Source organism: Ranitomeya variabilis, chromosome 3 (assembly GCF_051348905.1).
Source record: "Ranitomeya variabilis isolate aRanVar5 chromosome 3, aRanVar5.hap1, whole genome shotgun sequence".
Classification (NCBI taxonomy): domain Eukaryota; kingdom Metazoa; phylum Chordata; class Amphibia; order Anura; family Dendrobatidae; genus Ranitomeya; species Ranitomeya variabilis.
This window is the reverse complement of record NC_135234.1, coordinates 480,003,821-480,018,882: the sequence shown is the minus strand read 5'-3', so window position 1 is coordinate 480,018,882 and position 15,062 is coordinate 480,003,821. Positions and strand designations below refer to the sequence as shown.

The window sequence follows — 15,062 nt, the reverse complement described above, 5'->3', positions numbered from 1 at the left end:
TCTGTTCAGTGTTCTGCAACACCGCTCAGAACTGTTTTAGGGAGTTCTCATCAGAAGTTCTTTGTAGATATGGCATACAGTTAGGGTACTGTCACACAGTGCAATTTTGATCGCTATGACGGCACGATCCGTGATGTCGTAGCATCGTATGATTATCGCTCCAGCGTCGTAGACTGCGGTCACACGTTGCAATCACGGCGCTGGAGCGATGCCGAAGTCCCCGGGTAACCAGGGTAAACATCGGGTTACTAAGCGCAGGGCCGCGCTTAGTAACCCGATGTTTACCCTGGTTACCAGCGTAAACGTAAAAAAAACAAACAGTACATACTTACATTCCGGTGTCTGTCCCCCGGCGTTCTGCTTCTCTCCACTGTGTAAGCGCCATAGCCGGAAAGCAGAGCGGTGACGTCACCGCGTCACCGCTGTGCTCGCTTTCCGGCCGGCAGGCGCTCACAGTGCAGAGAAGCTGAGACGCCGGAGGACAGACACCGGAATGTGAGTATGTACTGTTTGTTTTTTTTACGTTTACGCTGGTAACCAGGGTAAACATCGGGTTACTAAGCGCGGCCCTGCGCTTAGTTACCCGATGTTTACCCTGGTTACAAGCGAACACATCGCTGGATCGGTGTCACACACAACGATCCAGCGATGTCAGCGGGTGATCAAGCGACGAAAGAAAGTTCCAAATGATCTGCTACGACGTACGATTCTCAGACACTGCGATATCGTAACGATATCGCTAGAACGTCACGAATCGTACCGTCGTAGCAATCAAAATTGCACTGTGTGACAGTACCCTAATTCATATTAAATGTTGTTTTTTGTTATTCCAACTTATCTTTGGGGTTTGCATTCCTTATGTAAGCAAAGTGATAACAAAATAATTGGACTTTTATTTTGCTGTTATAGAAAAAATACGTAACATAAGCTTAAGAATCTAGTTATCCGAGAACACTAATATTCAATTTTTCTAAAGAATTACCTTATTTTTCGGATTATAAGACACACTTTTATGATCCCCAAATTAGGGGGAAAATGGGGGTGCGTCATATAAACCGAACACTGTTCTTACCAAGGGGTCAATGCTGCGGGCCCGGTGCTGGGGGTGTTGCAGTGGTGGTGAGGTGGTCCTGCCGTGTGCAATGGTGGTACAGGGGTGAGCAGTAGCCCTGCGGCAGCATATAGCGCTCGCCATTCTTCTTCCGGGGTCCAGCTTGTAACGCGGTACAGGCGCAGATGGAGGAAAGCCGATATCTCCATCCGCGCCTGCCTCTACGCGATGTCTCCAGGAAAATGGCCACGGATGCGGCACAGATGGAGATTTCTTCACCAAGATCTCCATCTGCTCATGCGCCGCCATGGCATCCATTTTTCCGGAGTCCACCGCATAGTAAACAGTGCGGGGGCTCTGGGCTTTCACAAAATGTTGGCAGAGCCCCCGCACTACCGGACACCCGCAGCGCCACTCTTGCCTCCTCCACCAGCAACCCTGGGACCCTGCTCCACTGCGGCCTGCACCACCGAACACCAGCAGCATTCCTGGGACCCTGCTTCACCGCGGCCACCACCCTCGGTAAGCAATAAGACTCCTGGATTGCAAGAAGCGCCACCATTTTATTAAAAAAAAACTTTTTTTTTTCCTATTTTTCTCCTCAAAATTTGGGGTTCGTCTTATAATCCGGTGCGTCTCATAAACTGCAAAATACGGTAATCCTCATAAAAGGTCAAATATCTTGATATTTTTATCTTACTCCAGAGCTGCATTCATGGTTCTGTTGGTTGCTGTGGGAAATAATTGACAAGCTTTTCTACAATCACACCTGTAAAAGCTTAGTTGATCCTCTATAAGTGCTGATTCATACTTCCGATTTTCATGTACGAGTGCTATCCGTGTTTTTAAAAATGGCACTCATATCAGTGATATGCCATTGGCCCACATGTCTGTAGAGAATTGCGTAGACATGTCCGATTTTGATCCAAGAGTCGACACAAAATAGGCAAGGCAAGTTAATGGGTCAGTGAAAAAAAAATCAGGCCGCACTGGCATGGCATCTGAGTGGGGTGCAGTTTTCATGGACTGCCAGAATGGAGAAGGTGGAGACATTTTTTTTAATTTTTTTCACATACTTGAAAAATGGATGACATTTGGACCACACTCTGATCAAACTATGATCAGAATAGTTGTTACGTTTTTCTCGTACGTGGAAACATCAAACATGTGAATGAGCCCTAATAATGAGAAGCTATTTTTTTATGTAAGATCCCAGTGTTGAATGTAGACAATGTTGCCAATAATTAATCTGTAATGTCTTCAGAATTATGAATTCTGCTTAGTTGAAAATAAGTAGTGTGATGTATTCCACAAGTTGCTGAGCTTTTCATGCAACAGAATCTTATGTGCAACAGTAAAATGGTGGTAAACTCACCGCTTATTAGGAGGACTACATTAGTTGATGTGGACTGGCTGAATGCGACACCCATAAATATGTATTAATATAGTGTGGAGGAAAACTGCATATAATCATGTATTTATTTCCCATTGCTGTCTGTATAGTATAGAGTGCTATCATATTAGTCATACATGGTCTCAAGTTATTTAAAGGTGTAGGTTCAAGAGCAAACAGTAGATTCCATCTGGTAGCCGGACTAATACTTTGCAATAACTGCATTTTTTTTTCTTCCACTGCGAATAAGTTTCCTATACTTTCCAGCATTTTCAGCTCACAGGATATCACATTTTAATATTTTTATTAACTTTAAGACTTTTCATATAGGCATTTACTATTTTTTTTTTTTTATTTTTGCTGTGTGACTTCTTAGGCTACTTTCACACTAGCGTCGGGCTCGGCCCGTCGCTGTGCGTCGGGCCAACATTCCCGACGCTAGCGTTGTCTCCGCCGCACAACGGGGGCAGCGGATGCATTTTTCCATCGCATCCGCTGCCCCATTGTGAGGTGCGGGGAGGTGGGGGCGGAGTTCCGGCCGCGCATGCGCGGTCGGAAACAGCGGACCGTCGTGAGCAAAAAACGTTACATGTAGCGTTTTTTGGTCCCGATGGTCCGCCACAACACGGCGCAACCGTCGCACGACGGTTGCGACATGTGTCAATCCGTCGCAATACGTCGCTTAATGTAAGTCTATGGGGAAAAAACGCATCCTGCAAGCACTTTTGCAGGATGCGTTTTTTCGGCAAAACGACGCATTGTGGCGGATTGCAGTTAACGCTAGTGTGAAAGTAGCCTTAATCATCTATCCTTGGAAAGTTATAATATAGTGTAGTTCTAGTAATAGTGTTTACATAAATCACAATGCTGCTCCTCCTGACCAAGTCTTCTCCGTCCCCATTCACATGCAGATGGAAATCTCCAGTCGTATTTTGCTACCACTGTGGAAGCTAAGTAGTAGGTTTCTGATATTAATGGATTCCGCATGTAAAACTCAAAGCTTAGCCCCAATTAATGACAATAGTTGGATTATCATCTGCTTCACACCCAGCATCAGATCAACAGCATGTCAGAAACTCGAGGGTCCACCTCAGATTTCTACCACAGAACTCTGACAATAATTTGATCTAACTGTAAATGAATCAGACATAATCCTCGTCTCTTATGGCCAAACACACAGGTAATCTCAGCAGAGCCGAACAAAAACTTCTGGCAGGCAAAAATCAAAAATCCAAACCACTAGATCCTTGTGTCCATATGGCAGGAGGACCCATGGTAGATGTTAATAGTCTTACCATAGACCAGCATAGCTGTTTATATTTTTCTCTAAAGGGGTTCTGTCACTAGATTTCACAATGTAATCTACATACAATATTAATTAGATCTTTTAGAGCTGACAAGGCTGGTGTACTTCAAATATCCATATCAAAATGGCTGTTTAATCCTTTTAGAATTTTTTTTTAATTTGCATGTTATGAATCAAGTCGTAGCTGGAGGGAAAACTGTGCAAAAGAAGGATACAGCTGTAGATTTTCAAAATAAGTACATCAGTCTCATGTGGTGTGAAAATCTATTTAATAATGTATGCAAATTAAAAAAGCATTCCCACAACATCTTTTATTCCTTAAATCTCAATAATACAAGTACGTATGTAGTATAGATGCGTTAATATATATTCCGATCTTCATCTCCCCGAGATTCCAGCATTGGTATTCAGGTCGTTTTATACTCGCGTGACTGCAATTCTGACTTACTGGATCACACTCGGGTTTGTGTATAAGCTGGAAGTCACTTTTAGGCCACCTACCCACAATCTGCATTTGGTGAGTATTTTACATCAGTATTTGCAGCCCAAAACCAGGAGTGGAACAGTCAGAGGAAAAGTATAATAGAAACCCGTCACCACTTCTGCATTTATCACCCACTCCTGGTTTTGGCTTACAGATACTGAGGTAAAATATTGACCAGATACTGAAAGTATGAAGATGGCCTTACAGTGTAAGCCTATGGAGCATCAGAACAAGGAATATTAGACTTTCATTCTAAAAGCCACTTCCGAGTCACACATAGAGCACAGTGTGATCCAGCGAGTCAAAATTTTTGTCACCTGAGAAGAGGACCTGAGCGGAGCTTGAAACCAGGGAAGACCTAGATCAGTGAGTATAGTAACTGCAATACATGTATTTTAGACAGGAATTAAAAATGTTATGAAGGTGCTTCTTTAAATTGTGAAATCAGGTGACTGATCTTTAATTCTAGGCAATTTATATGGCATATGGTCACTCATTGGTTAGCTTTGTTACCTCAGAGTAGAGTCAGACGGCCGTATAACTAAGACAAGGATCTCAACGCAAAGTTCGGACAGGCCGTCGGCTCTCCCGACCCGAGCGCGACAGCTGCTAGAAATACATGCGGTCACGTCCTGGGGAGGGAGGGATGAGGCTAGGTTTGAATTTCAACAGGGGAACATGTGCATGGTGTATTTATGCCCTCCCAGTCTTTGCATGTGTTTACTCAAAAAACATACTGACCGACCCTGAAATGTCATCCCCTGCGCACAGACAGGGGAGTATGGCACAGTGGAGTATGTGAGCACATAAAGTTGTCAGTCTATGCCCCACTAAATGTAAAAATGAAGTATACATCAACATTTCAAAGTGTCCTCCTTCCATCAGAACCTGTTTACTTCTATGTCCCCACAATAAGTCTTTACACGTAGGAAGAGAGTCTACATTGCACAGTGTGAGGCAATAAAGACGGTCTCATTGGGAAAGATGTGATTCAGTGGTAGACGGACGCATTAATAAGTGGAGGGCTCTGTGAACAGCTAATGGATTCATGTTTTGTAAATTTTGACTTTGTGGCATTTTAAAAGCTTTCCAAAGTAAAAGTGTCAGCAGAAGTTGTTGGTTTTAATTAGTGTGAGCGGTATCCAGTGTGGTGATGATTATTCTTTTCTGTTATTCTAGAATTCTTACCGCAGGCATTCGGAATGGCACTATCACAAGTTATCGCCAATGATAGGGCGCACAAGCTGAAGCAAGATTCCCAAAAAGATGAGCAGAAGGAGGTCTCTGACTTTGTAACATCTATCCTGCCATTTGGATCTAGAAGACAGAATAAAGAACTCTCCAGTAGTAATTCATCTCTCAGCTCCACTTCAGAAACACCGAACGAATCCACATCTCCCAACACACCGGAGGCAGCGCCTCGCGCACGCAGGAGGGTGAGCATTGGTCATTCTTATACTCTGCATTTCAGACAATGAAAACCAATCCAATGTCTTTAATTTCTAAAGTTGTATTTTCTAAATCTGGTTTGCTAAATGCTCAGTTTTACATTTCACTATGTCTATGCCACATTATCCTGTGTGAGATATTTCAGTGTCAGTGCTCCGTGCTCCGATGCACTAGCACAGAGAGGATCGGAGCACAGCTGCGGAGGAGACTGAGAAAGTAATTTCTCCATCTCTTCTGCTGCCGGCGTCGGCGGGAATCGCACTGCACTCGGGTGATATCTGAGTGCAGACTTCTACGCATGCAATCTGATTCTCAGGTGCAACCGCAGATTTCAGCTGTACCATAGAGAAACATTGGGGCTAGTGCAATCCGATTTTTGTTTTTTATCTAATTACACTCTAACACTTCTAATGCTATAGTTATAGTTTATAAAAAAAATGTCTTGTGTCTTTAGACTTTGCAATTACTGCTAAGATTTATCAGAAAGAAAGAAGACCTAATAACTGTGCCTATGTGGAAATATAAGCTCAAAACAGTCATATTTTTATTTCTGTAGATGACATTGTGTCTATGATAATGTATAGTTTCACAGATGTGCTAAATAGAAGCATGAAAACTCAGGAACTCTTTATGCCAAGTTGGCACTCAGAACGCTATTGCTGCTTTTTACTATGGGCATTGCTGGTCATTTTTTTTCTGCTACTACTTTTGAGGATTCACAGCCATAAAAGATGTCCATCATTTGCCGATATTAGAAAAGTGTTTCAAGTTTCTTAGACTGCAGTGTCAGTGAAATAGAAATTCTCATTTGACATTATCTTTTGCCAGTTAGTTGGGTACGGAAATATAAGGTAAGAAGTAAAGATAAATTAAGTCTGAAGCCTCATCACTGGGAGATAATTCCTGTAGCCTGGTGATGCCTCCTGTAATAATAGCCAATACGAAACTCAGTGCTTGGAGACATTTTATTAAATTATGTCATAATAGAAGCAATGTACTCAAATTATTGCATGATGTGCATAGGCGTGAAGATCAGTCCGTTATCACAAGAATCCAGAATATGGCTGCTCATGTAGTCTTTGTTTTTCTGCACGATCACTTGAGTTTCTATTTATTTCCCTAATTTCACAGTTTGCCTTGCATATTGAAGCAATAAAATAGTAGATCTTGATGAGGTAGTGCAGTTGTCAGCTTTTAATTGCTACCATACTTGATACAAACCAGAGAACAATGTCAGATGTTCTCCTCATTTTAATAACATACTTCACAAATCCCTTTCATTCTATTTTATTTAGTTTTTTTTCTGCATTTTATCTTTTTGGAGGGATAATTAGTAGCTATGGTAATTAAAAGTTTTTTGTTTTTTTTTAATGAGCTGCGATCCAAGCCTTTGTCCTTGTTTTTTTCTCAAATAAGTTGATCAAGATTAGTAATGGCTTCTAACAAATTTGTCGCTGCTTTTCATATGACTTGGATTTTGATGCAGCTATCAAGTGCAGTGCTCAAAGGGGTATTCCCATCATGTATATTGTTGGGTTATCCTATTCAGTGAGAGACCGCTGTAACCACGCACCTCTGCTGCACTGCTGATTCTAACAACTCTGATTGTGTGAGAATTGCTGCAACCAATAAGTGATACATCGTTGGATTCAGGGTCTCTTTGCATACATAAGGCTGCGCTCAGATGAGGTAGCAAAATCTACTGACAGATTCCCTTTGTCCCGTTGCAATTTTTTTTAATCCATAAGTGTGCACAAGAGTGAGATAACAACAGTGATATACTCACCTTCCCCGGGTCACACACCGCCTCTCCACCACTGCTCTGGACTTTGTTGATCTACTGCACAGATGACATTACATCTACAAAGAATACCACCATTGCAGACAATCAATAAGCTCAATTACTCATGCCATCTACAGATGCAGAGCTGCTGAGCTCAAGGATTGGCTGCAGCAGTGATGTGCAATGTAGACTTAACGTCACCACTGCAGCCAATCTAGAAATATCAAAGCAGCAGCATAGAGGCATCGCTTGACCCAGGCAGGGTGTCATTGTTTTTATTTTACATCTGTAAGCCAAAAAAAAATGTAAATGGACAACTGATTTTGACCAATAAAACACATATATTTATACATTACCTGTACAATATTAATATTAGCCTTTGAAGCACACAAGATAATGTAGCAAAATCTTTGTGAATTCTACAGACTATAAAATAACCATATCCAATGAATGCACAGTCTGTTTATATGTAAGAACAAACATCAGTTTTTCTAGTTTATTGTTTGTGGGTCATCATCTCCCTCCCAAGTTTCTTGGACCTTTAGTTTCATCACAAGCAAACCACAAAGTTATTCTCAGTTCCAGATCAAATAAATACATAACTTGGCCAAGAAAACATTGCTTGTGATTACTCCTTCTTGCTGTGGGAAACGGAATATTTTGGAACTTAAAAATTCATTGCAACTATTATCTTTCTTAATCAAGGCAGATGACTCTTATCAAGCCCTACGCCTTCCTCATTTACCATCGAACTGTGTTTGAAAGGGTTTACAAATGATCTCACACAAAAACACATTGAAATATGTCTTTCCATTGCCAGCATAGCCCAAAGCGCAATTCTGATGAATACATCAAACGACGTAAATAATAATACTGAATAATTTTTTTCAATTCATTGTTACATATATAGTACATGAACACATGTGGGTATGTGTGGAGTTTGATTATAATGTGCGGTCCTCACTCATAGGCATGAATAATGTCTGTTGTTTCATACAATACAGGGTCACAGTTAGGCCCCCTTCACACGTTCTGGTGATTCCGGTATTGGAAAAACCAGAACTGGTGAGAGCCGTGGTCCGTATCCATGTGCCACCTGTGTGTACGTATGTGACATTCAAGTGTCGGTGTGCTGTCCATGTGACACGTATATAATAGACTCTAATGGTATAGCTTCCCACCTCTGCTTGCTGTCTCATGTCTCATCTGCTGCAATAGACTCTAATGGTATAGCTTCCCACCTCTGCTTGCTGTCTCATGTCTCATCTGCTGCAATAGACTCTAATCGTATAGCTTCCCACCTCTGCTTGCTGTCTCATGTCTCATCTGCTGCAATAGACTCTAATGGTATAGCTTCCCACCTCTGCTTGCTGTCTGCTGTCTGTCATCTGCCACTGTACCATCTAGCAACTTATTTTAATGTGCCTTCGTAATGTTTGGTATAATTCATTGGTTGTATTGTAGGATGTACTCACTGTTTGATGTATATCCATTACTGTGGCCACTCTAGATACAATCAGTTTGAAGGTGTTATAGCATGTTGCCAGCCACAATGTGTTTGATCATTTAACCACCCCCTGGTATGCTGGCCCCAGCTGCCAAATTATCCCCACCCTGGTCCCACAATCCATCTCTTCTGACCCAGCATTGGACTATGAATGTAGAACCATCCTTAGGGGTGCACGCAAGTGGGGGTGCACGCGTCTCAGAAGCAAAGCATCACGGAAGATAAGCGTCGTGATACCGCAGTTATTTCATGGCAGTTAGTCAGGGCAGGAGTCCGGTAACCCACACTCTGCTCACCCTTCTATCCATGTGCTTTATTCCTATCCTCCTATGCTCCCTTGCAATGCACATTCACCGCCCAATACCCCCTCCACCACGACTCATACACATCAGCTCCTCACTCCTTCCATCTCCAATGTGCAGCTCCCATGCACTTCTCACCTTCCTGAAAAACCTCAGCCCATCTTACCCAAACACACTGCACAAAAAAACTTCAAACATTTCAAAACACTACTTGCTTTTTATCTTGTTACTCCTACTGATTTCGGGGGACATATCCCCCAACCCCGGTCCCCCATCCCCCAACCTCAACCGCTACCCTACCTCATATCAAAACCATACTAACCTTATTAATATTACTTGCACTCCCTCACCTCTCCCTTTCAATTGTGCCCTTTGGAATCCACGGTCTGTATGTAACAAGCTCCCTTTCCTGCACAACTACTTTCTGAACAACTCTCTCAATCTGTTGGCCCTCACTGAAACCTGGATCCAAGACTCTGACACTGTCTCCCCTGCTGCCATTTCCCATGGTGGCTTACAATTCTCCCATTCCCCAAGACCCACTAACAGACCTGGTGGTGGAGTCGGCATACTCTTGTCCCCCCCAATGCACGTTCCAGGTTATACCCCCAGTTCCTTCACTTTCATTCCCTTCTTTTGAGGTCCACACCATCAGGCTCTTTCGTCCCCTCTCCCTCAGAGTAGCGGTCATATACCGGCCCCCAGGCTCACCCACCCACTTCCTGGACCACTTCTCAGCCTGGCTGCCGCACTTCATGTCCTCAGAACTACCAACCCTTATCTTGGGAGACTTCAACATTCCCATTAACAGCCCCACTTCCACATCTGCATCCCAGCTTCTATCACTAACCACTTCCCTAGGCCTCTCACAGCTCTCAACCTCTGAAACACACAAAGACGGTAACACCCTGGACCTGGTCTTTGCCCGGCTCTGTTCAATCTCTTACCTAGATAACTCACCACTTCCCCTCTCTGACCACAACATTCTCTCCTTCACACTCACAACTCCTCGTCCACCCCAGCACCCTCCTACCTACCACACATTCAGAAATCTACATACCATTAACCCTCATACACTTTCAGACTCCTTACACTCATCACTGTCCCCAATCTCCTCTTGTTGCTGTCCTGATCTGGCTGTACATCACTACAATGACACTCTTAGAAGCACCCTAGACCAAGTAGCTCCCCTCACCCTCAGAACCTCCAAACACAGAGTGAAACAGCCCTGGCTCACATCGCAAACCAGATTTCTCAGAAGACTTCATACACTTCAAATTTATGTTAAGGACCTATAACTCTGCCCTTCACCTTGCCAAACAGACCTACTTCACCACTCTGATCTCATCACTATCCAACAACCCCAAGAAACTTTTTGACACCTTTCACTCCCTCCTCAGGCCAAAAGCACAAGACCCTATCACAGACATTTGTGCTGATCACCTGGCCTCCCACTTTATAGAGAAAATAGACAATATCCGTCAGGAAATCCGCTCTCAGACACCAAGTGCAATGACTCCCATTCCTCCCTGCATCTCCCCTCTCCATATTCGATCCCATCACAGAAGAAGAAGTCTCCAAGCTCCTCTCCTCTTCTCGTCCAACTACATGCACCACCGACCCCATTCCCTCTCACCTCCTCCAGTCTCTCTCTCCAGTCGTTACAACTCACCTAACTACAATCTTTAATCTCTCCCTCTCCTCTGGCATTTTCCCCTCCTCCTTCAAACACTCTATCATTACTCCATTACTAAAAAAAAACAACCTTGACCCATCATGCGCAAACAACTACAGACCGGTCTCCAATCTCCCCTTCATCTCAAAACTCCTGGAGCGCCTAGTCTACTCCCGCCTTACCCGTTACCTCTCCACTCATTCCCTCCTAGACCCTTCACAGTCCGGGTTCCGCCCCCTACATTCAACAGAAACTGCACTCATCAAGGTGACCAATGACTTTCTGACAGCAAAATGTAACGGTGACCACTCTCTGCTCATTCTCCTCGATCTTTCTGCAGCTTTCGACACTGTTGACCACCCTCTCCTACTCTCTAGGCTCCAGTCACTAGGCATTAAGGACACTGCTCTCTCCTGGTTCTCTTCCTATCTTTCTGAACGCTCCTTCAGTGTTCTGTTCTCCGACTCCACTTCATCTCCTCTTCCTCTCACTGTCGGGGTACCTCAGGGCTCAGTCCTTGGCCCCCTTCTCTTCTCCCTCTACACGGCCCCAATTGGACAGACCATCAGCAGATTTGTCTTTCAGTACCATCTTTATCCTGATGACACACAACTATACACGTCAGCCCCTGACCTTACCCCCGCTCTACTACAGAACGCCACTGACTGTCTGTCTGCAGTCTCTAACATCATGTCCGCTCTCTATCTGAAACTCAACCTCTCCAAAACTGAACTTCTTCTGCTCCCGCCTTCTACTAGCCTCCCTAAATCTGACATTTCCCTCTCCATGGGTGGCACCATAATAACGCCTAGGCAGCAGGCACGCTGTCTGGGTGTTATGTTTGACTCCGATCTCTCCTTCACCTCCCACATACAATCTCTTGCCCGCTCGTGCCGCTTACGCCTAAAGAACATCTCTAGAATGCGCCCTTTTCTCACCATGGAGACAACAAAAACTCTCACTGTCGCCCTAATCCACTCCCGTCTGGACTACTGCAACTCTCTATTAATTGGCCTCCCCCTCACGCGACTTTCCCCTCTCCAGTCTATCCTTAATGCAGCAGCTAGGGTCGTCCATCTGGCTAATCGTTACTCGGACGTGTCCGCTCTTCGCCAGTCGTTACACTGGCTGCCCATTCATTACAGGATACAATTCAAAGTACTTGTTCTCACCCACAAAGCTCTCCACAGTGCGGCACCCCCTTACATCTCCTCCCTCATTTCTGTCTATCGGCCTAGCCGACCGCTGCGCTCTGCAAACAACTTTCGACTAACCTCTGCACTAATCCGTACCTCCCACTCCCGACTCCAAGACTTTTCCCGTGCTGCACCAATCCTCTGGAATGCTCTACCCCAAGATATTAGGACCATCCACAATTTGCATAGTTTTAGGCGCTCGCTCAAAACTCATTTGTTCAGAGCGGCCTATCACGTTCCCTAATCAGTCATTTTATGTTTGTGTGTGTAGCCCATTCACTATCTCCATCTACCCCCCACCCCCTGAAGATGGCTGGACCATCATTGTAAATACATCATTGTAAATACACACCTGTACTTTGTATCTCCCCACCTCATTGTAGATTGTAAGCTCTCACGAGCAGGGTCGTCTTATTTTGTCTTATTTTGCTTTATTACTGTATTGTTAACATTATTACCTATGACTGTTGTGTTTGAAACTGTTAAACTGTAAAGCGCTGCGGAATATGTTGGCGCTATATAAATAAAGATTATTATTATTATAATGAAATGCAGCATAGAAATTAAAGAGTGTTATATATTAAACATTTTCAAAGATAGAGATACCAAGGACAACATCTGCAAGGAGTTTGTATGTTCTCCCCGTATTTGCATGGGTTTCCTCCAGGTACTCCGGTTTCCTCCCACATTCCAAAGACATACTGATAGGGAATTTAGATTGTGAGCCCCATCAGGGACAGCGATGATAATGTGTGCAAGTGCTGCAGAATATGTTAGGCTAGTTTCACATTTGCGGTTGAATCCGCAGCGTATCTTACGCAACCTCAAACGCACGATAAACCGCATGCAAACGCGTGAAAACGCAGCGTTTTTTTGACGCATCAGCTTATGCATGCGGTAAAAAAAATGAAGCGTTTGCATGCTTTTTTATGCGTTTTACATGCGTTTTAAATTTTTGTGCGCATGGTAGAAAATTTTACAGGAGAAAAATCTAGATAAACAGACACCGCCAATGGGACAACAGTGGGCGTGTGTTATGGGATATCTTTATATAGACCCTTGGACGTCTGAAATCTTCAGATTTTGCTCCTGTATCCTGTGTCACGATGGATCTTCGCATGGAGAGCTTTTATTTCAACCTGGATTTAAGTAGAGAAAGACAGAGAAGAGCACGGTGTCGGCGTTATTGGAGACACCCCACTATTGAAGTCCGGGAGAGCCGTGGAGCCTACCACACCCTATACAGCGAGCTCAATGCCAACCTGGGGAAATTTCCGGAATATACCAGGATGCCTCAAGAGACCTTTCGGGATTTGCTTGGTCGTGTCCAAGGAGCCATCCAGAGACAGGACACCCAGCTCCGTAGAGTGATAGAGTGATACCTGCAGAGGAACATCTCCTGGTCACATTAAGGTACGTAATAATTAAAAACAAACGCGTGTCATAATTATTATTGTTCTGCCTTGTATTAATTTTTTTCTCTTTTATCTGTTTAGCGTCTTAATTTTTTTCTTTCTCTGTTTGGCAGATTCCTGGCTACCAGAGACCCTATCAATACTCCATTTTCAGTACCGGCTACGAATTTCCACCCTGTCTGGAATTGTTGTGGACACCTGCCGGGCTTTGTGGAACGTTCTCTGGGATGAATTTATCCCCCTACCCACCGTGGAAATGTGGCTGGAAATTGCCGACACATTCTGGCGAGTGTGTAATTTCCCCAACTGTTTGGGAACAGTGGATGGGAAGCACATACGGATTACCAAACCCGCCAGATCTGGATCGGAGTACTTTAATTACAAGAAATATTTTTCTGTAGTGCTCATGGCAATAGCAGATGCGGACTGTCGCTTTAACGCCGTGGACATTGGAGCTTTTGGCCGTGGCAATGACACCCAGAATTTTAAGAACTCGGATATGGGCTGAAGTTTGTATGGAAAAACTTTAATTTACCTCTGCCATGACCTCTCCCCAACACTCAAGGCCCACCGATGCCATTTGTTATGGTTGGGGATGAGGCCTTTCAGATGTGGGAAAACCTACTGAAGCCATATTCCAGTCGGGACTTGAACCACACTGAAAGGCTTTTTAACTAAAGATTGACCAGAGCCCGAAGAACTGTTGAGTGTACCTTTGGGAATCTTGTCTCAAAATGGCGCATTCTTGGGACACCCATTAATCTAAAAATGGAGACAGTCGATGAGGTTGGCAAAGTCTGTGTGGTTCTCCACAATTACATAATGGCTAAGGAGCGACCCAACTGAACTGCATGAACTAGTTGCAAACCTATTGCCAGATTACCAGCATCACCCTCTGCGGTCAACAGTTGAAGTTGCCCACATGAGGGACCAATTTGCTGCCTACTTTGTTTCTGACGTCGAACGTGTGGCATGGCAAGATGATATTGTGTAAAATGTTCTGTTGGGTTTGGGTCTGTACCAGTCATGTTTGAAATGTTCCTAATGTTTGTTGTTAATAAACAACATGTTTTGATACCTGTACCGAGTCTCCTATGTCTTTCCTCTCAAAACCACTTATGATGTCAGTGGTATGGTAGCTGACGTCATTACATCCTGTGTCTCTTCTGCAGTATCTATTGGATGCAGACTGAAGAGACGATGGAGGTATAATACAAAGCAGATCTATATTCACCAGGTCATGTGTCAGAAATAGTGTTCATGATGCACAAAACCCAGCATCATGAATTCACTATTTCTGACACCTGTCCAGGTGAGTATAGATATGCCTTGTATGACCTCCATTGTCTCTTCAGTCTGTGTGAAATAGATTACGTAGACTTAAGAGACAATGGAGGTAATATAAGGCATATCTATACTCACCCTGCCATTTTTCAGAAATAGTGAGTTCAGGATGCTGGGTTTTGTGCATCCTGAGTTCACTATTTCTGGCAGCTGGTCA

The 15,062-nt window shown here is 43.8% G+C and overlaps 1 protein-coding gene across 4 annotated transcripts in view; it reads left to right on the top strand.

Annotated features, from left to right (window-relative positions):
- The window catches only part of ARHGAP6 (Rho GTPase activating protein 6), a 402,522-nt gene that overhangs the window by 325,847 nt on the left and 61,613 nt on the right, over window positions 1–15,062 (top strand). For all 4 annotated transcript variants that reach the window (XM_077296704.1, XM_077296707.1, XM_077296706.1 and 1 more), the window contains exon 4: window positions 5,414–5,670. In XM_077296704.1, the coding sequence (XP_077152819.1) occupies window positions 5,414–5,670 (257 nt within the window). The remainder of the gene's footprint in view (window positions 1–5,413; window positions 5,671–15,062) is intronic.